This window comes from Salminus brasiliensis, chromosome 19 (assembly GCF_030463535.1).
Source record: "Salminus brasiliensis chromosome 19, fSalBra1.hap2, whole genome shotgun sequence".
NCBI classification, from domain to species: Eukaryota; Metazoa; Chordata; class Actinopteri; order Characiformes; family Bryconidae; genus Salminus; species Salminus brasiliensis.
The window spans coordinates 24,752,036-24,779,782 of record NC_132896.1 but is presented as its reverse complement, the minus strand read 5'-3'; the positions used below and the strand labels follow the sequence as shown (position 1 = coordinate 24,779,782).

The following is a 27,747-nucleotide window of genomic DNA, read 5'->3' as shown; positions in this document are numbered from 1 at the left end:
AGTGTTTCAAGACCTGCAGATTGTAGCTTCGCATCCATTAGAGGATTCCATATTTCTTAATCAACCATAATGTTTGAAGTTCATCAAATATAAAGAAAAAAAAAATACTCATACTTTTCCACACGTTTTGCATTTGCAGGTCTGCACTGTGGGTGGAGATGGGAGGGGAAAACATATTTCTCTTAAATGCGTTATTTATTCTTTGATTGCAATCAAAAGTATCTGTTCCATGTGCCGTTTTGTGTACACAGTGTTCAGATCTTTTTATGAGTTACAATTGTGCAAGAAGAACAAAAACAGCATCAGTCGATTTGGTTGATTGGTTTGCAAGGCCCTTGCCCTTCTAAACGGTATCATTGAAATGACCAGTGAATTCCAGTGAACTCAGAACAAAAGATTGACCCCAAAAAGCACAAGGAAATTTCCAAGGACAACAAGGTGGATACTGCAAAAGCACACGGCCATAAATCATACAGATCCAGTCAATGTTTATCCCCTTTTTTGGCAAAATGTATTTAACAGAAGTATTATGTTTGAAAGTTCTAAAATCAGGGCATATTTTGCTGCATCTTAACTGAATTGTAATGAATGAAGGACATATGAATTAAAAAACAAACAAACAAACAAAAACACATGCTCTCTTTTAATGTTAGCCTGGTTAACAATGAGCAATCACGCCAAAAACACCAGCATATTTTTGAAATAACTAAAAATGGCAGACGAACTCTGAATGCACATCTTTGGGTATATTTTGATGGTAGATTAGACAGGCCTACAGGAGTGGTCACCCACCCTGCTCTTGGAGATCCACTACTTGTAGACTTTATGTCCAACCCAGCAAATGTATCCAGCTAATGACTGCCTTTAGAAGTGCTTGATTAGGTGAATGAGGCATATTAGATTTGGGTTGGAGGCAGGGATGGATTATTGAGTGGGCTGGTGGGCCCAGTGGGCCCAGTACCCAAAAGCCTTAAAGGGCCTGAGGCCCTTTATATATAAAAAAAAAACTAGACTGCACTGAAGATGCAAGAATTAGATAAACAAATAACCCCTGAATATGTAAGAAATCAAATAAGTACAAAACCTGCTGCATTAAAGTAAAGCAATCAGTTTTCTAGATGAATTGAGCCTAAGTAGGATTTCCAAACAAGATTACTTACCAACAATGGCCTAGCTCAAGATTAGGCTAAATCCTTATCTGGAAAACTAGCTCATTTACCCAACAGCGGTTGATTCTCTAGACAGCCTACCAAAGTGCAACTTATTGGGAAAGCAGCCAAAGACTGCTGTAAATTCAAGGTGTCCAACAGCACAGGGAAATTAATCATGGTGGATGACCCTAACAAAGGTGAACTCTCTGCTTTTGGCACTCGCACTGAATGCCTGAATTCCACCACTTGAATCATTATCATTTAGGAGCAATGGTATGAGGTTTGTCTGAAGAGTCAGTAATCCAAGGCCTTTGACGCAAGCAGCTCAGTCAGAGCCTAATAAATTTGATCCATCATTCTTATTCATGTGAAGTCCAATAAAAACATCACACTTGTTGCTGTTATCAGACATATCTTTACAAAGTGATGTCCGAAAGCTTAGACAAACAGATTTCAGGTCCAAGTCAGATTTCAGAGGAGTGCACATGTTTTTTCAATGGTCTCTCAAGGACAGCTAGAGCGGTTGCAGTTAAAACGTCAACTAAACTGCACTTACCAATTATAAACTCAGGGTTCATGGCCATATTTAGAAGTAAACATGGATCCAGGGAATACAGGGAACAGTGTTTCATTTCAGAGGACATTCATACTTCCTTTGATTTTATTTGTTTTGCAATCACCAAGATAATAAATAGGGAAATACAAACAGTATATCCTTTGTGTATATAAAAGAAGAGATGTGACCACGTGCTTCACTTGAGAAAGACCTTGACCACGCTTTTTAACAACAGTGTAGCCTTGCAGATTTCCTTAAACACGTGTTGCTGTCATCTTGTATTTTGTATATTTCGTATAACAGCCTGTACTGTGGAAAGCTGCAGCACACGCAACACTTAAACATTGCGAAAACATAAAAATTCATAGTGAACAGAGGGGAAAAATGGGGGGTTGTGGGGTGAGAATCAAAAACACAATGGATATGTTTTTTGTGTGGAGGGTTTGAATACAGGTTACTGTATGGCACTAATTATGTGTTAAGGGGATGTTTAAATGTGCTTTCCCCTGCAAACAGTTTTATTTATTTATTTACTTACTTACTTACTTTTTACCTTTAAACCCAAAATGCTCCATACCCACCCACTTTGTCATGATTTTGTTTTTATGATGACTTCTTAAATCCCAACCGGCGTTATGTTCAAAAGTTCCAGGTAGAAAGCCGGCACAAAGTCTTTGATCTAAAAGAGGGATGAAAGAGTCTCTAGAAAACACCCTGGATGCAGTGAAGTCAGCAGATACGAGGAATTTCCCAGGGTGCCGTTCCTCTGGCACGCAGGTCCTCTAGCGGGAAAAAAAAAACAAGACAAAAAAAAAAAAAAAAAGAGGTCATCAGATATAATCAAAGACGCCCTCCCCCAATTCTGGATTACAATGGCAACTGCAGGGATGCACCGCTTTAAGGACTGTGCTAAAGCAGAAATATCTCAGACAAAGCAAACATGTAAACACTTAATTTTTTAAATGTAAAAATCCACATTTATTAGCAATGCAGAGAAATGCAACATTTGTTAACAGAGACTTCCAAAAGTACCAAAATTAATGAAGTGGATATAATTGAATGTACTAAACCAGGCTAAACGTTCTGCTGCATCAGAAAATAATGAACATGTGAATATTGATTTAAAATACTGGTCAAATCTAAACTCACCAAATCAGCCTTTGGTGACTTTTTTTAAGCAAGTGTCAGAAGATTACCTTTATCACAATGCCTTTTTAGACGATAAATTGTCCCAGATAAAGTGAGTAAGGTTACTCATTTTAAGGCCAATGTATGATAGAATTACAATATAATAGCATTATAATGCACTTACAACATTTTTAGCAAATGTTTATAAGTAAAAATATTCAGCAACTGGAAGTGGAATATATAAACTGTTTAAACAGAGTACAAAATAAAATATAACCACTATTTTTAAACAAAGTCAACATACCGGCTCATTCACATTAATGACCTCCCCTCACACATTCGGCTTAAAGTCAAAATGTTTCCACATCGTAGCAGTGGAATGCAGCTTTGAATCCAAGTCTATTTGGACTCACTCTTCCAAACTTTCTGGCTGGAATTGGGAAGTTTTTGGAAAAAAAACAAAAAAAACTAACAACAACCAGCTATTAACTGACAGACTGACGTACAACGAGTCCAACGCAGTGGTTCTGCAGCAGCGAGTGCGGTCAAGCACAGGGAGTGCAATCTGTTATCTGTGTATGGAGGAACCATTATTGATGCATTGTTCATTGCACTCACACTGCACTCTTTTTCTCTACAATACATGTTAGCTGTGCTTTCACACATTGGCAAAAATCAACGTCTCTGCTAAAGTACATGCTAGTAAACACAATGGGCAATATTAAGATCAGCAAAAACTATCAAGGTCATGTCTATATAACACCGGCCTAGTAAAAATACCACGGCCATAGAGGACATTACATAATACACAAAACCTTGGTTTTGAAAGCGATTAAAGAATATTAATAAATTATTATTATTATTATTATTACAACAACTAATAGATAAGAAAGGCACTGATTGACCTTAGCATGGGCTGATAAATCTCTTCATAGTGCTGTCACGTGCAAAAGTGCATTTTACCAGAAACAATATTTACCATGAAAAACTTACCGTACTGTAAATTTTTAGGCATATAAATGGCTGTGTATGTTGAGAGAAAAATTTATTTATTTAAATCTACAGGCTGCAAATCAACCTCAAAAGGGTTCTCTGGGACCAGACAGCCACAAAAGAGCAACTGGTACCAAAATATAATAGCAGTTGCATTTAAAGTCTGGGGAGCGCGTTTAATTAAATGTTTTATTGTCATAGTCATTATTGTATTGGGACTTGAATACCAAGACACAGACAACAGTCCTACTCAATCCATCTTTCTTATTTTGAACCATGTTGAAACAATTATTTGTCTCTCCTTTGACAGGGTAGATTAAAATCATACTCTAATATGCTAATCTTACCTGAGGGAGAACTCACGTAGGCAGGATCAGATGTCTAGCGCATGCGCATGTGCAAGCTGTGCTTGGGGCCATCCACCCTCTCCAGCTTCTCAAAATGCTTCCTGGCATTGCGAATGTTGATGAGGGTAGCAGCAGAGGCTGAAGAGCAAAAAAAGAATAGGAAAGGGGGTGGGTCTGTTATGACAGGAAGGACCCACTATCCTGGATGAACTTGGTCATGACAAATACTAAAACTACTTGGAATGTCCCCAGATGGTCAAAAAACAAAAATCACACACAAAAAGGAAAGAGCCTGACCGGAACCCAGATAACCCTACTTAGTAGTTCTTACGTATGGAGGGGTCAGACATGATCACCATGACATAGGTGTTGGAGGTGAATACGTCAATGAAGGCCGCAAAGTTAGAGTTGCGCACTTCCATGCTCTGGAAGGAGGCAGCCAACTTACTGTGGGATCAAAGACAAGGTCTGATGAGTTTGGCACCAAAAACTGCATTTTGTTTCATAACTGCAGTTACTGTACATAACCTACAAGGAGGGCGGTGGGCACTACCTGCAGCTTAGCTTGAACTGCTTAATAATGTTGCTGATCTTCTCAAAGCGATGGGCATCACGTTGTTCCTTGCACTGATAGTGCGAGATCACCTGAGAAGTTAGAATAAGCAACTCAATTAAATTAAAACCAGATCAATAATAATAAGGTATTTTCTACTCCTTTATTTAAAAAAAAAAAAAAATAAACTAAACTAAAAAAAACAAAACAAAAAAAAACAAACATGCAGCTAATTAATTTTAAGGTAGTTAGAAGTATAAAGGTTTCCTGATGTTCCTAATGCCTTAGTAGATCACCATTTCTAACACATTGTCAAGCCTTTGTCACGTCTTTCGAAAAAAACTGTGACCATTGGTTTAACGCAGAGTTGCTCCAATTTGATCTACCTCAAAGGAGACCTACCCCCATGAAGAGATCAAATCAAACACACCTACCTCTACTACTTCAGATGTCCCTAAAGGCCTTAAATATTTGGATCAGGTGTGTTAGGTTGGCGCTAAATTGTGCAGGGTGGTAGATCTTCAGAATCGGACACCCCTGGTTTGACACATTTTCATCTATCTATGTCCAGTTTAACAATCAACCAATCTCACAGCACCCCCTTGTGCACAATAAGTGACACACAAGCCAGGTCAACAATGTGCTTTACATTTAACAAAAATTGTAGGATATGCATGAGTAAGATAATCAAGTAAAATCCTTATATTCATATTGTTTAGATGGTCAACATAATTTCTTTTTGGTCTGTTCTTTTGCCTAAACCTCCACATCATGCAACACCAGCTGTCAGCACACACTTTCTTATTGTAAACATATATGTCCAGCTGTAGGAATATGTTACATTTTTCCTTAAAATTATCTACTTACTGGATGCCTATTCATGTTTTTTTATGTTTTTTGCTGGACTATTCTCTGATAATAAAAGCATTCATAAGCTACTGGGTAATCAGTAGGCTGAATTACTAGAAAATAAAAGGCTAGTTACCACCAAAGTCTGAAAAAATATGCAGAATCAATTAAGCTTAATACATTCATCACCCTCATGTGAACTATGGCTGAATTGCAGTTGAACAGTGATTTTCCACCCTTTGCCAAATTAAACCACCAGCCCCATTTTCTTTCTCAGATCTAGTGGAAACAAAAGACAGAGCAGTCTGTAGCCATTCATACCCTAATTTCCTTACTGCACTGAAGGCCTGGATTACATCAGGCTGTACAGGTCATGTAGGAGAAAACCTCAAAGGCTGGAAGGAAAACTACAACAGGTGTGTAATGTTGCGGTGGTCTGTTTTGTCCATGCTTACCAGGAAAGTGGCCCTTTCAAAAAGCAACACCTCATCTGCCTCAATGATCTGGGCAAAATTCCGCAAGTTGGACTCCAGCTGCTGCACATTTGGGATGAGCTGATAAACAATGCTTGACCATGCCTGCACAGAGATTCAGAAGAGTGCACATTAACCATACTGACAGACACAGCGGACCTCATAATAAAACAATCCCTGTCCCAGCCTTATACTGGCAGAGTCACAGATTCTCAGATTACATGAGTAGCTTACAGAGGTGCGACAGTACACGATTCAGTTCACACTGTAGTTTAGACATCACAGTTTAGTACAATAGAACAAAAGCAACAAAAATAACATAAAAAACACACTGTAGTGTGTAAACGCAGCATGTTTGATGTGTTACACAACATCCCTTGTAACTGGCTACAAAACGCAAGCGAAGAAATCAGAACATATGTGAGCTAATGCGCTACAATTTCAACAATATCATTCAAATGCTAACATTATTAAATACTGGCATTAATGAAAAGCCATTTAATAGGAAACTTAATCCTTAAATTATTACTAAACATCATTGTTAATATTCTTACTTAAGATGACAGATTTGCTGATACACCAAGCCATGCATGTTTAGGAACAGATGTAGACATGACTGCTTTCCCATGATAACCTTTTGTACTAGGACTGCTGGATTATGGCAAACAAAATCAGTCACAGTTCAATGGTCAATGCTGACATCACAATTATTTAATGAGATTACTTTGGAAACTAGGGTTGTACAATATACCGTTTCAGCATTGCCACTGCAATGTGTGCATGCGCAAAAGTCACATCACAGGATGTTCAATGGCAGAGGCAGAAAAAAAAAAAAAATTAATTGCAATCTCACCCCCCCCCAAATGTTGTGCAGCCCTAAGATCATGCAACTTTCTTTAATTTAACATAATTCCATTAAAAAAATTGATTCATTACAAAGGACAAAACTAGAGAATTACTGTGCAACAGAATGCAGCACAATAATTGTAAATTTAATTTTTCTTTTTTTATCATCATTCTAAGCCAAAAGCAAAACGTTCATTATTGCCTAGACCTGTCTCCTACTATAGCAGAGCTCTTGCACCTTGCTATGGACCACAGAGGAAAGGTTGCATTATTGGAAGGAGTATTACTCCCTGTTTGAAAATCAGAGTTAGTACTAGATTTAATATATATTTCTTAGCTCCAGTTTTACACGAGATGGATATTTGTCAGGAATATGGGATTTTGTGGTCAGGTATGCTTTATCACAGTTCTCACCGGGCGAAAGAGTGTGGCATGGATGCGGCTACGTATACAAAACAGATCACAGATAATTAATGTGTAGTGTGACTTATTCAGCGATTCTGATATTTTGAAAGTTGTATATCAAACGGCACTCCCAGATTACCTTATAAAGTGTCTCATCCCAAATGGAGGTCCTGAAGCAGGTGCAGGCCAGTGGGCGGGACAATCTCTTCAAGTCCTCTTCACGTTCTTTAAATATCTACATTAACAGAAGAGAGTGTGGTATGTGTGTAAGTAATAAGAAATAAGGACACAATCAAAGTTGTGATCGATTGTAATCTGGCAGTCTTTGACAATGCATTTGTTGAAAGACAAAAAGGACTTCTTACCAGGTCTCTCTGATCCTCCTGAACCAGGTCCATTTTGTGTACTAGACAGAAGACCTTAGCGTCAGGCGAATTCTGAAGGATGGCTTCCAAACAGGACTGGTAGTAATGCATGTCTTTCTCCAACTCTCGGCTTTCCACATCAAACACATAGATCAGAACCTCCACGTTGCGAAAGATATTATCTCTCTGACTGGTGAAGTAGTTCTCCATGAAAGTATCCTGTCTAAAGAGAGAAAAACAATTCAGCTAGGATTAAACTGCACAGGCTGGGACAAACAGTTACAGTATCAGCCATTACGGATATTTGATTGAACAAAAATGCCACAATCTAAAACAGGACAAAATTAGTGCAGACCGTAGCCTGAATGTGTTTGCAAATTGAATCTACCAGAACAATTCTGAGGCTATGTACTCACCCACCACAATCCCACAGGTTTAGCACAAGATTGCCCAGGAAACGCACATGGGAGTGCTCCACATCAACTAAAAGAACACAGAGATCATTACTCTATGTTTTAGTTGGTAAGAAATCAAGGGTCTTAATGCTGTATCTAGACCAGCTACAAAACTGAAACCACAACTTTTAAACAAGTCAATGTTTAAAAGAAGCAACACACTGGATCACAAGTACTAGTTTCTGTTCTCCTTCTCAAATATGCCAGACACATCAACACAAACCACTGCCACATGTCTTTATGGTGTTAATATTTTTAAAATATATCATGACAGCTAAAATTTGCATAAATGGCCATACTTCAGATGCCGGTTATTATTCTCAATTAATGAAATATTAACACCATAAGAATAACTGTTTGCAAACAAAGCATGTCTTAAAGCAAGGCAAAAAAGTCACAAGTATTGATTTATCATCATTTTAAGCTGTTAGCTGCACAAGTAACACAAATACAAATATGCTGCCAGAACAAATAACTTCTGAGCTCTGTTTAATCATTGCTTTTAAATTAATATTATTATTATGCTAAAATAAACACAGCTGTGCATCTGTTACTAACTCCAAAACTGGAACAAATGAAAATAAATCTGTAAAGGTTCATTGTTGTACAAGCTGTACACAAAGCACAGCTAAACAGACGAGCAACATAAGTATGTATTATCATTTTTCATGTGCTCAACAGGACCCCTCAAAGGGAGGGGTAATCAATGCACTGCGACCATAAAGCACTGTTGTTTTCTTTCCCACCAAGAGCAAAATTGAAAGGAAAGTCTAGAAAAGCAGCTTTCTTGTTTGTGGTGTTTACGTTCTACATGAGACAAAAGGTAAAAGTCTCTTCAATATTATAACAGTCTGCTTTAGCAAAGTACTTCAGCATCTTACTTGTGGCTCCCAGTCGCCGAGTGTCTCTGGCAATATAATTGGCGAAGATGATTGATCTCATGCTGGTCTTTCCCGACCCACTCTTTCCCATCAGCAACACCTTAAAAATAACAGATGACACATTGAATTAAGAAGATGCAGCGCTCAGATAAGTTCCAACAACTCTAAAAGAAATATGCAAATATAACATATATATATATATATATATATATATATATATATATATATATATATATATATATATATATATATATATGCGCAAATATACAAGAGCGCTGATCAACAACTTTAATTTTGAAAAGCATCCAATTATTTCATTTTGAGAAAGACATATTAGATTCAAATGCCCAAAATAAATTGTAAAAAAACACAAATGTATATCTTTTATAACGACATGGTAGGCTGCTACGAGTGTGCTGATTTATGTGCGTGTGTACACGAGTGCAAGTGCCTTAAACTGCACAGATTGTGTAAAAAATTAAGTATTTTGAAATAAATATTGTTGACATTTTAAAACTCCCCAGTGAATTTATGGAAACTAAGCTTCAGAAAGAGCCAGTCTTTTTTTACATTACTTTTTATACAAGGCACAATAATATACAGTAATTTATACAAGGAAAAACATCAAATACAAAATAATGTTTTAAAACCTAAGTCTAGCGGTCTGGGTGTCCACACATTGTTGGCCATGAAGGTAAGGACAGTGTACTGGGGCTGTTGCAGTGGCCATTTTTACATACCATGATACCTAACTGCTGGGGCAATTGGGAGGTAAAAATATAATAAATAATCAGATTTATAATAAATTCACAGGCCAGTTGTTGCATTCATTTCACTGTCAGAACTAGCCACCAACTACACATGCACGGTTACTCTGTGCAGCTAAAGTATGTCTTACAAATGGTATTTTGACCCGCTCTAAAAAGGTTAGTTTTTTTTTTGTTTGTGATGTATGTATTATGATGTATTTAGACATAAAGGTCAGGTGCTGTCAAAAACCTGAGAGTTGTGTATTAACAGTGTATATCATTTGTTCTTTTCATATTCAATTGCAAACCCACAATTATGAATATAATACCAAAAAAACAAACACCGGTTTGTCTTTTGATTTTGTTTTTATGCTCCAATCAAAAACAGAAAATGAAAAAAACAAAACAAAGAAACAAACAAAAAAACCCCCCACCAAACTAACCACGGCCCCATAAACAACATGACCGCACTGGAACCATGCGCTAATTTATTTGACCACACTGAAAAATGCAGCTATGCTCTGTCAATGAGCGTTAGAAAAATTCTGAGTTCAAAATGACCTTAAGCGAAAAAGACATGTACAAGGCATGTATGGGACAAACAATTGGAGAGGGCCGTACTTGTATCAACATATAAGGTAAGTTTTCATTTAGGCTTTCACATTTTATGTCCTGTCCATCTTTCAAAAGTTAATTGTGAATAGTTAAAGTGAATAGTTAATTTTTTATTAACATGTTATGGCCGCAGGTTTATGTCCGGCTCTCTGTTATCAATGAGTGTGCATACAGGAGAATGCAAAAATTTCCAAAGAGTTTCAATCAGCTATACCATGAATTCCAACATCAGATAGCCAAGAATTACCTATGACAAGAATTCAGTGAAATAACAAGTATATGACAGAGCATCACTTGATACCCACCTGCTGCAGAAAATACTCTCCCCCCCCCCCATTTTCCAACTTTGGATTCACAGTTGAATATGAAAATGTTTTGTGCACAGATCTGAGCACCCATTTACAAACCATTTTGTAAATATGTACATTTGTTATTTAGGATCAATAACAAAACAACTGCTTTTGACTTGCATGTGACTCAGAGCCTTATTTGTTGAACTGCATCAAATTACATTGTTCCGTAAACTGTAAAATTTCTATTAGCATATTGGTCGCAATTACTAACAACATTTTTTATAGCCTGCCACGGTGGCTGAATTTAACACACAGATGCAGATGTACACAAATTGGTAAATAACAACAAATAAATAAATTAAATGAAAAAATAGAAAATAACGGTTACGTCATCTGATCACCTGGTAGATCACTGTAGAATTGCCATTATGGTAACCCTATAGAAATTACTGTGCATATATTCTTCAAATAGCAGATTATATTATAACTATTATTATTATATATTTTATATGGTCAATTCACTCGCTATGTATGTTTGAGAGGTGAGATGAAACCAGGACAGATGGGAACACACCCATCTCCTCTCAGACACTGAATAGAGTCATGTTTTCCAAAGTTTCCCCTTTATGTTTTCATCTTATTTCTCAGTTATGGATTCTGTCCTGCAAATGCAAGCACTAGAAGACTTCTTTTATTTGACCATCTGAGACAGAGCAGAAGTAGACTGCACTTTTCAAACGTGATGGGTGAGAAATGAAATTACCTTTTTCTTCATGGCTGTGCTGGACATTTCCCCTGTCTGTGAGAGTCTGCTGTATCCAATCCCAACAGAGAACACTCCACTACACCGCGCAGATCTACTCTGGGTTTCAAAGCTAAAAAAAGATATCAAATCCAGCGTGAGATCAGTAACGTTAGATTGTGACCTTCTGAACAGTGGATTGTGAAATCTTTACATCTACTGACACATGAAATACCATGGGACCAAATCAACACAGCGGTAACGTTAACACTTACACTAGAGAGACCGCAGTCAGGTGACTGAGCAATCACAAGTTGTCGTGTGACAAAGTTTGCTAGCTAACACTAACAGGTTTCAATAACTGGGTCACAGCTGCAAATGCAGCTATTAACACATTCACAACTGACTAGCTATTATGTTCCCGTCAAAATATTCGTAGGCTAGCTGTAAACCACCTCTAAAAATAGAGAAAACTGTGAGAGCTGAGCTGTAATGCTGGCTCGCACCAGCTCTCTCCGCCGTAATGCTAGCTAGCAACTAATAGCTAGCTAGATACCTACAGCTCCCCTAGTAAGTAGCTAGCTAGCTAACGTTAGCTAGCTACATGAAAAACCGTAGCTGGTCTTAACTTAAGTGCAACTTTTATCAACAGAAAATAGCTAGCTAGTGTTTCTATGAAACATGGATTTCATTAAGACATTTTACCTGACACGCCAATACTAACGAACAAACAGTTAGCTATCTTAATTTAGCGAGCTATTACAATAATAGCCAAATTAGCTTTCAAGCTAGCTAACATTAGCGCTAACTTAGCTAGCTAGCTATAGCTAGCTAGCTAGGACACACCGAAGTGGCTTCCCATATTTTTCAGCGAGTAACGAGTTATATAGCCTTTAAACGTTAAATCAGCAGGCATTCACATACACACTACTAATCTAACCAGCCAGTTAAACTAATACAGCTATCGCTAGCTAATATTTCTGTGTAGCGCCAGTTCTCTAATGTGAAGCTAACTCGAGCAAAGCGAAAACGGAGTACGCGAGCTTCTTCTGGAAACCAGCGCGGAGCAACTCCCCTCTGATCTACGAGCACATTCAGCTGGCTAACTGCCTACAGTTCAGTTATATAAAATAGCTATACACGTTTATACCTACCAATTACAACCGCCAAGAAATTACGACCATCGTCCCATGATTTATTCAGCCTCAGAAACCACCATACCAACAGTTCCCTTAAAAATCGTGTCGTCATTGAGGAGCATGTGACCGATTGTAAACACGGGCTGCGTTCAACAAGCTCCTCAGCGGTAAAAGCGTACAGATTCATGGATCCACTCAGATGTTCAGACCGTTTTACTTTGCAGATACGACATGAGATGCGCAGCTGATCTGTCTCAATGTTTTTAGAGTAGCGTCCCGAATAAACAAACGAAGAAATACATTTAAAACCGCACCTAAATACATCTGATCGCCTCTCTTGTAGCACACTTTCCAGGTTATCAAGGTCTACACTGTACGATAGACATTTTAGTCTTTAAAGAAAGACATAGAGTCTGTGTTTTTAAAATAATCGTCCCCCATAAATTGACAGAGCTTCTTGTTAACTGTAGCTATTATAGACAGCTTTACAGAATTCAGTTTTGAGGCATAAATGTCTTATACGTTTTCTAAAAGAGGTATCATGACCAAATGAATCAGTAAGTAACCCTTGCTACATCTGTTGTCAACATCGTCCTGCTTCTTACAGTGGTGTCAAAGCCTTTTGAGCCAGAATAAACAGTCCCCCCCTTCTGATGATAGACACTGGAGGTGGGAGGAACATGCAAAAACACTTAAGGGCCTGTTTCCCCTCCCACTAGCTGGCTATTGCAGAAGGAAGCCAGATAGCTAACAGTTGTGCCAGCAAGATGAATATTATTATTAGCCTCTACTACCATTAGGCTATGGTATGCATAATATAAGACATAAAATAAAACATAAAATAGTGTATTTTGACAAATCAGTGAGGCTGAGGGATGCAATGTTAAGCTAGAAAATACCACACATGACAACTAACATATTAAAGGCTAGCTTTACACCAAAAGGCCAATCACAATCCCATGATAATAAGGAATTTGAAACAAAAACTGTGTTGTATGATACAGCTTAGCAGTATATCCAGTGCTATATATTGGCGATACACAATACTGGAAAAAAATGAAATTGCATTTTGCAGATTTTACTAGATGTCAATGATCAAACATAATAGGATATTAATATGCACTCTCTTTAAATCATGAGACCACCCTACATTATCAGTTTCTCTAGTTATAAGGTAAAGGTGCATGTATTTGTCACTGTACAGCGAAATGTGTCCTCTGCATTTAACCCATCTTTGGTAGTGAACACACACACACACACACACACACACACACACACACACACACACACACACACACACACACGAACTAGGAGCAGTGAGTACACATGCACTCAGAGCGGTGGGCAGCCAACTCCAGCACCTGGGGAGCAGAGAGGGTAAAGGGCCTTGCTCAAGGGCCCAGCGGTGGCAGCTTGCCAAGCCGGGGAATCGAACCCACAACCCTGTTATCAACAACCTGGCACTCTAACCACTGAGCCACCACTGCCCCTTATAGGCACTGTGTTTAGGAAAATTAACATTTGCATTGTATTTCATAAACTATGGACAATATTTACCCTGAATTTCAAATAAGACAGAGTTAGAGTATTTATTTGCAGAAATAACAACTACTCAAATAATGCAAAGAAATTATTATAATAATTATAATTCAAATAAGTTATTATTCAAATTTAAACAACACAGCACTAATATTTGAACTTTGAGAGCATTCAGAAATCACTATTCTGTAATAACCCTGACTGCCAATCACAGCTTTCATGTCTTGGCAGGCTCTCCACTAGTCTTTCACATTGCTGTTGAGTGACTTTATTCCATTCATAGTCTGCAAATTCAGGTGACTCAGCTTTATTTGATGAAATGTCTGGAATAAAGTGGCTGGAAATTCTGGCTCAAAAGGCTTTCTTGACACCACTGTAAGAAGCAGGACGATGTTGACAACAGATGTAGCAAGGGTTACTTACTGATTCATTTGGTCATGATACCTCTTTTAGAAAACGTATAAAACATTTATTCCTCAAAACTGAATTATGTTGTCTATAATAGCTACAGTTAACAAGACGTTTTGTCCCTTTATGGGGGACGATTATTTTAAAAACACAGACTCTATGTCTTTCTTTGAAGACTAAAATGTCTAGCATAGAGTGTAGACCTTGATACCCTGGAAGGTGTGCTACAAGAGAGGCGGTGAGGGTGTGTGGGGTCTCTTAATTTTTTCCAGAGCTGTATATATAAACAGACCTCTACTATGACCCCTTCTGGTTTCGTGAGATTCCTAGGTCTTCTTGCAGCTTTTGAGTTCTATGCATCATTTTAAAGATGTTTAGTTCCTTAGGACCATGGCAAAACCTTCTGCTTGCACCTCCCGAGATCAACCATTGCATTTGTTTTGTCGCAAGTTAAGGATCGTTATCCTGTTGTAGAAGCATCATCTTTTTTTTCAGTCTGCCTTAGAATGTGCTGTTTTTTAAACCCCTAAACCCTCACAGGCTTATTACACACTAAGGCGTATCACTCAATAACTACATGGACAAACTGGTGGGGCTATTCTCTGGTAATAGAAGTTTGTATTAACACTTTCTGCCTGACGGCAGGCCCTAGGCTCGAGGGGTTAAGTAAATCCATTCTTCCTTCTACCAGTGAAATGTTCCCTGCGACACTGGTTGGAAAAACAATCCCAATGCATGATCAATCCACCCCTGTGCTCAACAGTTGAGGTGTTCCTTTTTTCCTCTCCAAACATAGTTTTTTGGCCAAAAAGTACTGGTTTATCTTTTTTCTCAGGCCTTGTTTAGTCTTTCTTCTTTAGTTGGGATAAAGTTGTGATTATTTGTGCAGGTGTTGCTGCACAAACTGAGTCTGCTCAGTTTCCCTAAATATATTTTGCTGTTAAACATTTCTTGTCCTGCTTTGTGGCATCATTTATTTTTATTCAGTGTGCTAGACAGCTGCTTAGAGGAGCCCGTGGCTGCGGATTGATGGGATACAGTTTGAGTAGTCAAGAGCATTTATAAGCTTCAACATTTCCATCATCTGGTCTTTTTTTAACAATGATGGAGAAACCATGGCGCGAATATGGTAATTAAAGTTTGAGACCTCGGTTAAAGTTATTTGAGAGCGCAAATATCTCAAGATCCCCAAACTTTTGCATGGTGCTCCTTTCCCTTATTTCTTTCTAAAATTGTTCAAAATTTTACTTAAAAAAAAACTAAAATTAACATTTTGAAAACTATTGTTTTCTATTTTACTTTGAGTATATATAGAAAATACTGAGAGTTTCTACACACTTAACTACTCACAGTAACACACATTATGACCACACCATGTTTGAATGCCTCTGTATTTGTATTTATCTTTTATGTAATATGTTTTTGTACACACACACACACACACACACACACACACACAAAAAACAAAAACAAAACAACAACACACAAGTCACAATGAATACATATAAGGACTATAATTTATTTGCCATATTAAATATATTATCTATGATTGTTACAAGTCAGTTATGACATATAGTACATGGCAGTCTTAATGTGAGTTTTAAAAATAATAATAAAAAAACAATGCAGATAAATAAATCTTTTTGGAATGTATAATATTTTTTGTATTTCAAAATAAAATGTTCAGTATCAAAAAGTGTGATCTAAAAATACTGGCATGACAAAAGGTAATCTGGAGCTACAAGAGATTGACATAAGATGATTACATGTACAGGCAGGCATACAGTAACGGCTATTTAATGCATTTGTCCATGTTTCCAATCTATTTCCCTAGTTTTCACAAGACACAAACACGTTTAGACTCTAGCTAGGCAGTTAGTTCAGGGACCTAGGAAAATGAAAAAGAAAATAAAAAAGAAAATGAAAATGATTAGTTACATTTCATTTTTAGTGTGACTTGTTTTTAGCAGCTAGCCACAGAGAGACCACTCCGATCCCAGCCTCCTCTTTATGGCTTTTGTATGGTTTATGACATTGATCTGAACTTAAGGAAAGTTTTTGAACTGACTAAAATGAAAGGAAAAACAGCATCAGCACAGTAACCTCGGTGCCTGGTAACAGTCTTTCTACTGGCTTTGGTTACATTTCCAGGAAACTGAAAAAAAAAGAAAAGAAAAAAACAAAACAGTAGCTTACACTGACATAAAGCACTCCTCCATTCATTTGGCATAAAACAGGGTCTAGTCTTGGCCTCAGAAGAACTTTTAAACTGGTAGTAGCCTCACTGACATCAAACAAATATTGTGGGAACATCTTACTGGCCTGCTTTAAAGGAACACTCCTCTTTATAAACCGCTCTTCTTCTGCTGTATCTGCAAAAATCTTGCGGCCTTTTCCTGTTCTTATAACAAAAGCAAATGGTAATCTGCTTCAGCACCTATCCATTTGAGTCTATGACAAATGACTCCTGCTCTTTTTTACGACATAGAAATGTATTGACAAGACTGTCCAGGTTAATCCCCCATACGCTACAGATGTGGCCGAGTGTCGCTCGAAAGGTCACAGGCGCGGCAGGTGCAAAGCAAGCCTGAAGCTAGGAAGCAGTGTGTGATGCAAAATCCATACTTAAGTATACCATTCACAACTTTGAAGAGAGTTGGAATAGTTTAGTCAGCAGGTCAGAGGTGCTGTTTGTCCGATCAAATGGAACTATCATTGACTTGGCAGTCTTATAGCTCCTGCTCCCATACTCTTGCCCTACTGACGGCAAGTCAGGGAATATACAGTGCTGTGCAATATTTAAGGAGAGCTTTGGAATAGGATCAGTGAACACACTGCCCTATATAATTGTGTGAAAAATGCCATTTGTATTTGTTCTAGAATGAGTGTTTCTCTGAATGTCTAAAGCTTTTGCACAGTACTGTTACCTTTGTATGTGCGAGAGTAGAGACTAATTCAAAACTAGTGTTAAGTCGATCATTCGCCAGTCATACTATTTACACTGAGAAAATGCTTTATAACTAGCAATTAACAGATCTTGCAGGACTGTTATCTTTGGTTTGCAGAGCTTCAGCAAAAGCACGCAAGCCTGACAAATCTGCTTTAAAAGATCAGTTGTCCATTCAAACTCAGGGCCTATCAACCAAGCCTCATTCGACTAACCTTCCTCTAAACCAACTTCATGCCCAGGAATTACACATTAAAACAATTTTTGATATGATATGCTCCTTCAACACAAACACATGCCATCTTATGAGCTGACCCTGGACAAGCTGTTAAGGAGTAAGCTCTGTTACATGCTGCCACTCATTTGCTAGTCTTTCTTTATTCCTTTCCTTTTTTTTTTAGCTTGGCATGAAAAAGATAAGAATTACACATGTTCTAGATCAGCATTTCTAGAAAGCATTCACACTTCTATTAGTACAAAATATAAAGACATTCAATATGTCAGATACACTGAAAAAGATACATCTGCAGTTATCCGTTATACAAAGCATACAGGTAAATATGTAAAACCCCCAAGCAGAGGCAGATGACATAACAGAATAATTCGTAGTCCTGAAACCGGGAAAAAAATATAATAATAATAATAATAATAATAAAAAAAAATCAAAACCACATACAGCTAAGGTTGCATTTGGATTTGGCTCTGGTATGGCTCTGGTTTGGTATGAAAAACAACCAGTTATACAGTTCAGTGCTGAAAAACAGAAGTCCTGACAGCAGCCTTTCTCCTTCACCTAGAACAGACAAGCAGCTCTATAAAAACATCAGCAACTACTACGGTCAGTTAGAAACGAGCTTGGAAGTAGGCCTGAGCACAGACGCATCAATCCTCGCAGGTTAAGAGTACGGATCTAGCATCAACTCTACATTGTGGATTTAATTAGTCAATAAGACCTAAAAGGCAATGATCCTAGCTCACATATTTTAAATATACGACCCCTGGTCAGAAGAGGCACTTCACTCTGGGTCTTTTACATTCAGCACTATTTATTACCCTCTAGTGTTAAAAAAGCTCTATTAACAAGGTCTATGAGATAAGGGGAGGATATGATATTACAAAATCATATAACAGATTAATTTAAAACAGCTACATATGAAGAGCGTAAAAGCTAGCAAAAAAATATCACAGAAGAATTAACTGCTCAACAGCTATTTAGAGTATGTATTATGTGGTCATATTCTTCAGCACATCTGCAGTGTTTAAATCAGGTTGGAAGTAAATGGTAAATCCTAGATAAAACAGATTACTGTTGGTTGGTGTTAAAACAGAGAAAATTTAAAGCAATAGTTTAGCAAAACTGACACTTGTTTCCCCCCCATAGTCTAAATATTTTTCATATCTGATATTTGTCCTGTACATGTATGCTGATGCCCATATATAAACATTTATACAATAGTCCCAATAGTAGGAGTCCACCAGGATTAGCATTAAACCGCAGTCACAGTAGACATTTCAGCACGCACCGCCTTGCACAATGGACGTGGCCATGGCTGGACCAGAAGCCTGGCCAGCAAAAAGTTCCCCATTAATAGTTGTGTTCAGTCACTGCTTATACATTTTGGATCTTCAGAGACGTAAGTTAAAACAGTAAACCGACTGGTCAATGATGTGATTTTTGTATGTGAAAGGTTACAAGTTCAAGCTGAAGTTGGGAACTTTAAGTTTGACACGCAAAATGTGTGTTTCTTTAGAAGCTGTTGATGTAACAGCTAGCGCAACGCAACAGTGCCCTTTACAGGGAAATATAAGATCTACATGCAGAGGGTTGCAGTAAATTAGCCCAGCATAGGCCAATTTAATACATTTGATTAAATTCTGTCCTTCTGAAGTACAAAAATCAAATCAAAAATGTCCACATGAGAAGAATGTTGAAAAGTTATGCTGGGTTACCTGCTAATTTTTCACTTTAATAATATATATATTAATATATATAATAATAATAATAAAGGTTCGATTTATCTATCATGCTAATCCAGGGGAGTCCTCCAATTTCTATATGCTATAAATGTTCATTAATCAGCAGTGGCATATGAAAAATATTGGATATCAGCATCAGCCTGACAACAGTAACATGAATGCACCTAAATTTACTCAATCAGCCAAAGGCACTTGCTTCTTTTGCAAGTTTAGGCCACCATAGCCACGTGCCTAAATAATCTCATACACACACACACACACACACAGAGAGACAAAATGGGTTTCGGACACCTTATCCATAAGCCTTGTAGCTCTAGTGCAAAATCAGAAGCAAAAACGGTAACAAACCTTTTGTTTGGAACCTTAGCCTCCAAACATGTCTTGACTGACTTAATATATTTGGGTAAAGGGAAAACTAGTAAACTAGACTTTTCCTTTAGGTCAAAGGCTTAAACACCAGTTGCGCTCCAAACAATCCACAGACAGGTGTCCATAAGAACAATTATGATCTAATCTACAAGCAAGTTTCTACATGGTGGCATGGCCAGTCAGTTGCTGAATAATTGCATGCTGCCAACAGTTTCAAAGGGTGGTCAGTTTTGAGGAGGAAATGTGTGAAACCAAATCAGTAGTGTTGGACAAAGGGTGGCACAACAGTGAGAATTCACTACGAATAAAAAGTGTTAGAGAAAATAGAAAAAAACCCTCTTAATTAAAAGCTTTTCAAAAACCAGAAAGGGACTATGATGCTCAGTTTGAGCTAAATATAGACATTTATAACAAATGCATATCCATATAGGCTATCTACCCAATACTGCCATATCTGTATGTACATGAACATAGCTACAATGTATGTATACTCTACTGTGTAAGCACACACTGGTGATAGCATAACATAAAAATCTAGCTCTCCCAATGTCTGAGATAAATGCAGTATTAATTGTGTTGCAGTTACAATGTTACAGAGCGGTCGTAAAAACAACAACAAAAAGAAATCTCATCTCCAGATGAGTGTATGCTGAGCTCCGGTTGTTTACAGGGGTGCTCTTTTCTATAGCTACGAAAAACTTTGGCACAGTCTCCCTTTTCAATAGTAATAAAAACAGGAATACTGCCATAAGATGAGCTATGAACTCATCTCATTATTAGGCAGTAAAAAAAGTACTCATTCCCTAACACTTACGTTCTATCAAACAACAAAAACTCTCAAGGATGTCCCGGTTCTGTTCCATGATGGAAGGAGGCCCTTTATAGAAAAGACTACTGTGTACCAAATACCAGCCAAAAACATCAAAGCACTGAGCGCTTGGCCTCGTCTAGACGCACTTTGTTATACGATAAGGATTCATATGAATATATAACCTGGCCATCACCATATATAGTAATTCTCTATATGAACAAAAGGCATCACACACAAGTCCCATTTGTCACAGTTTGCGTTGGTCAGGACAGAAAACGCATCAGAAGAAGTACCTACTGGCATCAAATATATATGATCCTTTTCTTCCATGCAATAATAATAGAACTCATAACAGAATCCTCCGTAGCTCTGTATTCTTTGTATGGGTTTGTCAATAGGCTGAATCTGTGCTAGTCAGTGTGACTATAGCCCCTTTTCCACTGTAGGGCCAAATGGATACCACAGCCGCATTGTGCTATTCTGCGCCGGCGCAGAACCGTGTGACTGGTCACAGCATATGTTGTGCTGCTAAATAAGAACCAAGGATTATCAAAGAAACTACAGTGATGAAAATGGATCAGTAATAGTGTTTATGAAAATGGTTTTGCTCTCTCATTTTTTGGACCATTCCAGGTTTTGAAATGACACCGGACGAGGAAATCACAGAAGCCCAAAATCAAATGAAGGCCTACATCTTTAAGTCATCCCACCTAAACAGTTCTGCTGCAACAAGCATGGTTAGCTAACCATACTGGGTATAGTCTGCATTCCATGCCAAAACCGCGTCCATGATCACTCTCTGTGCTCAGAACCGCTCGGCTCCACAGTGGAAAAGAAGCTAATGTGCTATGAGGCCTGCTCTGTTCCGATGCACCGCTGCCCTCCTTCCTCTCCTTCTTCCCTCACTGCCTTTCAATGACAAAGTACTGGATGAGCACAGCGAAGAGGACAGCCAGTACGACAAAGCAAAAGAGCAAGATGGTGGCAAAAGGCTCATCGGTTAGGGGCCAGCTCCTCTTGGGCACAGGGTCATGGCAGCTGGAGGTCTTGTGTTCCCTCGGCGGCTCAGTCACAGGCAGGCTGGTGCTGAGGCTGCATTGACCCCACAGTTCACCACCGTCCTGGCTCCGACGGCCTGCACAGACTCGCAGCCGACATGTGACACTAGCCAGCGCATTCTGCCACATGTAAGAAGTTGCTGGGCCCTTGTACAGCTAAAAAAAAAATAAATAAAAAGGTCACAAGACAACATTTGCAATAACTTCCAATAATTCCAGAATAACAGTAGTTCATTCTTCTTTAAATACTTAATTTTTACTGCACTTAACATTATCAAGAAGTCACACTGTAACACTATTAAATTAGTTTTCCTAAATGTCACCTTTATACAGCCATATACCTCCAAAACCGAAGGAAACACACTTTACACTTATGCAGTTTTCTGGAATTGGCACATTGCAATTAAGTGGTTAGCTGTCCTCCTCCATACCTGCTCTACTTCACGCCCCCTCAGAAGCTGCAGTGTGTACACAATCGGGTCACCTCTCATTGGCTGAAGTACCTCCCACGTGACGGCATACTTATTCCACTCAATGGGTTCAACCTTTGGGGCTATCAAAAGTACAAATGTACATTAGGCGTTTGGGATTATGAAAGAGCTAAAAAGCAGCTAATCCAGAAAGATACCACTATATGAATCTACTTAATATTTACCTTTGAGCTGTGGTGGGGGAGAGCGGGTGGTGCTAAAGGTGTAGGGAGGGGAGAGGGGGCCCATGCCTGCCTCACTGTGAGCCTGAATGCTAAACTGGTACTCTGTGGCTTCACACAGTCTCTGTACTTTGAATGTATGACATGGGCCACTGTAGATACAAACTGACCTGCAATACAGAAAAACATACAGACAATGTACTCAGAGCACCAAAGCTTGCAGTCGTTTACTAATGCAATTTTTTTTCTGTCATTTTCATAAACGGGACGCTATTACTGATCCATTTTCATCACTGTAGTTTCTTTGATAATCCTTGGTTCTGATTTATCAACACAACATATGGAAAACGAAGCCACGTGTCTACATATCGTCTACATTTTTGTCTACATATCAGTACAGCGGTACTGTTATGAGCAACAATTTGGCCAAAGGGTTGTTAAATAACAGGTGACATGTATTAATAGTGCCCCTATGTTACTCATAATTTTACATACAAATTTAAGGTCTTTGGGTTCACAGGAAGGCCATCCACCAGCTACTCCCCAGCTCTGTGTCTAGGCCTTAGCTTCATTTTCCTCCACCAAAGCCTAGCGTGCTTGATTGTAGCTACAGTGTTCAAGTGAACTTGGGGTTGCAGACTAGATGGTCTCGAACAGACCAGTTTTCTTCCTTGTCATTAATTATGCTTATATTTTATCACTCTCTTGGTTATTCAAATCACAACTATGTTTAGCCAGTAACTTTAACCAGTACCTTTGTTTACCACAAACCAATAAAATGTAACATCCCATTTGGGAAATATATAACCTTGTAAATGTAGGTCTTTGGAGCATTAATTGTGACTCTGATGACTGTTTTCTATTCTGCTCATATGATTCTACCACACTTGTATCAGGTTTGCTAGAGCAATATTTCAGTTAATGTGCTGGTGTCTAAGTGCATTTTTGTTTTTCCAGGCAGTGCGACAAGGTCAGCAGGCAAGCTGATATTACAATATGAAAAGAAAGGTCTTATGACCAGAGGCAGTAGCACAATGAGTTCTGAGGTGTATAGGAACATCTTATCTGCTCAGGTTCCAATAAATGCCTTCGAACTCATTGGACAACACTTTACCCTACAGCAAGATAATGATCCCAAACATACTGCTAAGGCAACACAAATGTTTATAGCAAAAACAAACAAACAAAATAAATAGAAAAGTTAAATGCCCAAGCCAGTCACCCAATTTAAATTCAATTGAGCATGTGTTCCACGTTAGTTTTTATCCAATTTTCTCCCCAATTTAGATGAGCCATATAACCCACCCACTCACTCACTAGCAATGCTCCAGACACTAGGTGGGAGAGGACAAACATGATACATGTCAGCCAGCACCTCTTTTTGAACTGCCGCCAATGCAGCATCAGTATGCAGCCAACAAGCTCAGAGGAAAGCGCCGGATCCCTAGCTCTGATACAACAGCCGGTGCCAACCAGCATCACGATGAAAGTAATGAGGGGAGAGAGTCACCCAAAGAGAGCATGGCCAATTGTGTTTTAGGCCCTGTGATGAGAGGGAACATGGTCCTGAAACAAGAAAGGGCTGAAAATGACTAAATTACAGGCTTGGCAAAGCATCACCAGAGAAGATACTCTTGTGATGTCTATGAGTCAAAGATTTTGAGCAGTCATGTACGCAAATACCCTTAAACTTAATCTGTTGTGCAGAGGGGCATATCAAGGAAAATGTGTCTTTGGCCCAAACATTATGGAATTGAATATTTTAATGATTGGATTTTATTCATGTGACTGTGTTAAGTGTTCTATCAGGTTATACATTTGTCATTTGTGGAAAGAGGCTAGTGAAGAGTGTCAGTACCTGTCAGCGCCAACCTGCATGTGCAAACAGTAGTGGGTGCCTCTGCCGTTCTGGGGTCTGCTGGGGCCTTCTCCCCACTTCATTTTCAGGCTCTGAGGGCCTGCCACCACACATTCCAGCACTGGGGGCTCTGGAGGCAGGCCTCGTGTCCTGAGCTTAAGTACAGAGCTAAATGGACCAGCACCCATGCTGTTTACTGCCTGTACTCGTATCCTGATGGGCAATAGATTGTAGAATTGATCATTGATTATTTTGTAGCTACATATGGTGTACTCTATGGGGTTTCTATATTATGCATATTAATATGGGGGTTTCTTTAGTTTTCTGCTCATACCTGTATGTAGTGTCTGGCTGTAGATTTTCCAGTATGTAATAGCTGGTCTTCCCTACCGACAGAGGGAGCTCCTCTCCAATATCTATATTATAGCTGGAAATCTCTGCTCCGTGGCAATGAGGCTCCTTCCACTGCAGGGCCAGAGTGGTAGCAAGGTTTTGAGCCATTACACCAACCAGAGGCTCCTCCCTTATCTCCTCAACATGCTCCACAGCAGCTGGGACAGAGGCTGGTGTTGTTACCATGGCAACATCGCTGAAGAGGCCTGCCCCAACAACACTGACGGCCTGCGCAATTTGAGAGGACAAAGCGACAGGAAATAAGAGGTCATTAGTCACTGTAATTGACATTCATAAACTGGTCATGCATTCCCTTGGCCTAAACACATTAGAAAAGCCTCTTCAGAGGGGCGTTTCCTACCTGCACTCTGCAGTGGTATTCTGTGGCTGGCTGCAAGTCACTGACTTCATACTGAGTTAGGGGGCCACAGTACAGCAACTCAAGAGCACCTTCCTCAAGCCCCCATTCCATCCTGAACTCACACACCTCGGCCCCATTGCACATTGGGGTCTGCATTAAGCAACAAAAAAGGTTCAGTAAATCATTCGCCCATATATGGATAGATATACTCAAATCTTGTGCGCCTGATTACCTGCCAGGTAGCTAATACACTGGTGGAAGTCTTCAGTGTGAGTTCTGGAGCACAGCATTGTTCTGGAGGTCCAGGGGCTGTGGAGGCCTGGCACATTTCTGACAGAGAACCCCACTACGGAAATAAATACACAGTTGTTCAATGTAATGCCAAGCAAATACCCCACTTTATTTGGGGCACAAACATTTAAGCACAAACTATATACATTTGTGCGTTTAAATCGAACATCTGTGTATGAATTCACTCATTACAAATCTCGTCTGGATAAGGTAGATGATCATATTTTGGTATGTAGTATGTAGGTACAGAACTTACCCCTGCTGCACTAAATGCTTTGACCCAAAAGAGGTAGGTTCTGCCAGGCAGCAGCTGGTTAACAGTACAGCACACATCAGAGCCACAGAACACCTGCTGTTGATCCTCCTCCTCTGACTGGGCCATTTCTACACAGTACTGGAACACCGGTGCTCCACCATCACACACTGGAGGGTCTAGAAAAAGACACAGACAGATTTAACATACATAACTGCAGTGGCCCCTGTGCTGGTGGATTTAATGGCAGTTTTCAGTTCATGTAGTATGAATTTAATGAATTTAACCAGTGAATGACTCTTACCCCAACAGAGAGGAATCTCTGAGGATGTGGCTTCCCCTGCAGTGCGCAATGCTTGGCATGGCCCAGGAGGCAGAGGTGGCGTCTCAACAGAGAGGATCTCTGACACCTGAGGGGGAGAAAAAAAAACAATGGAAGTAAACAATTACTGTTTTATCACATGATTCACAGATTACAGCCCAGTTCTAAAAATTGCAGATTTGGAAAATACTCTTCCCTTCTGCCCTTACCTGACTCTGCCCTCCCAAACTCTGGCAATACACTCGAAGTTTGTACCATGTCCCTTCCCGCAAGCACTCGCACACATGCTGCCTGAGAGGCCCGCTGTATACAGCATCCCACTGACCATCTGGGCGCATACACAAACATATGCACATACACATAAAGATAAGGTACACAATGTGTTTAGCATTAATGATAGCATAAATACCCTTTGTTTAAAAGGTGCAAGTGTGCTCATAGGCAGAAGCCATTTCTCACCAGTGTGACTGAGTTCCAGTATATATTGAGTGATTGGTGAGCCTCCGTCATCCTCTGGTGCCTCTGAAATAGAGGAAATAAAAGAAGCGCTAAATAAGCAGACAGTTGCACCGATCATTAAAAGTGCTTAACCATCGTTAGACCATCGTTTTCTTTTATGATACAAAATATGAAGGTTTCCTTTCTTGTTGGATGTTTTTGACAGAGTGAGAATGTGAGTTCATGCACAGCACAGTTCTGATTGGTAAGTGCTTTTTACTGTTTTAGACTGTTTTAGAATCAGAGTAACAATAAAGCATGACTAATGTGTAACATGAAGAGTGTACCCCAAAGAAACAGATACTCCTCTATCTCGGGCTTTAAAGGTTTTATAATCAACCTCTGTTTAGATCTAAACCTAAAAATTAGCCTGAGTGTTGGTTTTCTAGAAACCGATCAAAGTAGTAGTCGACCAAATTGCTCTATAAATGGAGATTCCCCATGCCTTCTATCTGAACACTTAAGCAACATCCAGAAAGGAGTTATGATGTTTCAGTACAACATGTAGTTGTGTGATGTACTGTTAAAACTTCTCCTACCCCAGATAACATGCAGACTGTGTGGTTCTGCAGGGCTGTACAATGACAGTTTGCCTGGGCTACCAGGTCGGTCTGGCTGGGTTCTGTACTCCACCACGGCACTGGGCTGGCTGGTGCCTTCTGTGTCAGTTGCCGACACCTGCTTAAAAAAGAGATGAGCATGGAGCTGTGGAATATCCAAAGCAGATGCAACATGACACATACATACAAAAGTAGGTGTGACAAAACAGTCACAAAAATTGAAAAAAAAAAAAAAAAAAAACAGCAAAAAAACCCCTTCAACTTTAAACAATTGCTACTTCCATACACTAGATGGCAACGTAAATCTTTTATTGTCTAGTCTGAGAGCAAAAGGAAAGCTCACTACCTTTATTAGGAGTTACACAGCCAGCTATTCTCACACATATTATTTTAGGCATTCTATGAAATATTTATTTTATAGCTAGCTAGCTATTTTGGTATATTACAACAAAATAAACCCTTTACTTCATTGTTCAAAATGCTAACCAAAGTCCAGCCCTACACAAAAAAGGATGTTTTGCAAATGCATAAAGAGAACTGTTTGCATATGCAAAAAATAAAGAAATAAAAGAAGGAGTACAGTTAGCTTACAGTTAGCTCTGACAGAGGCCAACAGTTAATTAGCCACTGCACGCTGTTTACTCACCCTGAATTGGTAGGAGGTGAATCTTTTGAGGTCCTTTACTGTATACGACTGTTCTTCTCCTCTATGTTTCAGCTGAAAGCCACAGCCCTATAAGGGAAAAACACAGCCCATTAAAATCTAAATAGCTTAAAAATATTGCATGACTATGCTGATAACCACCACACAAAACTAAGTTGTGTGTCACTAGTGTCACTTTCTTTCCCAATATCCAGCAGACGGCTAGGGAAGAATGAGATTGCTGTCTATGGTCCACAGAGAGTTGCA

The 27,747-nt window shown here is 39.0% G+C and overlaps 2 protein-coding genes across 6 annotated transcripts in view; both read right to left on the bottom strand.

Annotated features, from left to right (window-relative positions):
* Positions 1–1,777: 1,777 nt before the first annotated feature.
* On the bottom strand, positions 1,778–12,669 carry rraga (Ras-related GTP binding A). Of its 2 annotated transcripts, none has more exons than XM_072663782.1 (11): positions 12,556–12,668; positions 11,423–11,534; positions 9,003–9,102; positions 8,083–8,149; positions 7,667–7,889; positions 7,441–7,536; positions 6,033–6,155; positions 4,729–4,820; positions 4,507–4,622; positions 4,176–4,313; positions 1,778–2,489 (listed from the first exon to the last, which is right to left on the bottom strand). In XM_072663782.1, the coding sequence occupies exons 2-10, from the start codon at positions 11,447–11,449 to the stop codon at positions 4,210–4,212; spliced, it is 948 nt and encodes a 315-aa protein (XP_072519883.1). In that variant the 5' UTR covers positions 11,450–11,534; positions 12,556–12,668; the 3' UTR covers positions 1,778–2,489; positions 4,176–4,209. The 2 variants fall into 2 exon arrangements, with proteins under 2 accessions (XP_072519883.1, XP_072519884.1); XM_072663783.1 differs by lacking the exon at positions 1,778–2,489 and adding an exon at positions 2,512–3,407 and having other exon boundaries at positions 12,556–12,669.
* Positions 12,670–16,007: 3,338 nt separating this feature from the next.
* Positions 16,008–27,747, bottom strand: part of LOC140540640 (fibronectin type-III domain-containing protein 3A-like) — a 32,845-nt gene continuing 21,105 nt past the window's right edge. For 3 of the 4 annotated variants that reach the window (XM_072663020.1, XM_072663019.1, XM_072663021.1), the window contains exons 14-26: positions 27,484–27,570; positions 26,817–26,982; positions 26,239–26,301; positions 25,989–26,107; positions 25,762–25,867; positions 25,461–25,636; positions 25,146–25,259; positions 24,914–25,063; positions 24,494–24,780; positions 24,160–24,372; positions 22,305–22,471; positions 22,081–22,202; positions 16,008–21,805 (exon numbers count right to left, since the gene is read on the bottom strand). In XM_072663020.1, the coding sequence (XP_072519121.1) occupies positions 21,494–21,805; positions 22,081–22,202; positions 22,305–22,471; positions 24,160–24,372; positions 24,494–24,780; positions 24,914–25,063; positions 25,146–25,259; positions 25,461–25,636; positions 25,762–25,867; positions 25,989–26,107; positions 26,239–26,301; positions 26,817–26,982; positions 27,484–27,570 (2,082 nt within the window). In that variant the 3' untranslated portion in view covers positions 16,008–21,493. The remainder of the gene's footprint in view (positions 21,806–22,080; positions 22,203–22,304; positions 22,472–24,159; positions 24,373–24,493; positions 24,781–24,913; positions 25,064–25,145; positions 25,260–25,460; positions 25,637–25,761; positions 25,868–25,988; positions 26,108–26,238; positions 26,302–26,816; positions 26,983–27,483; positions 27,571–27,747) is intronic. The other variant, XM_072663022.1, reaches the window with a different exon arrangement.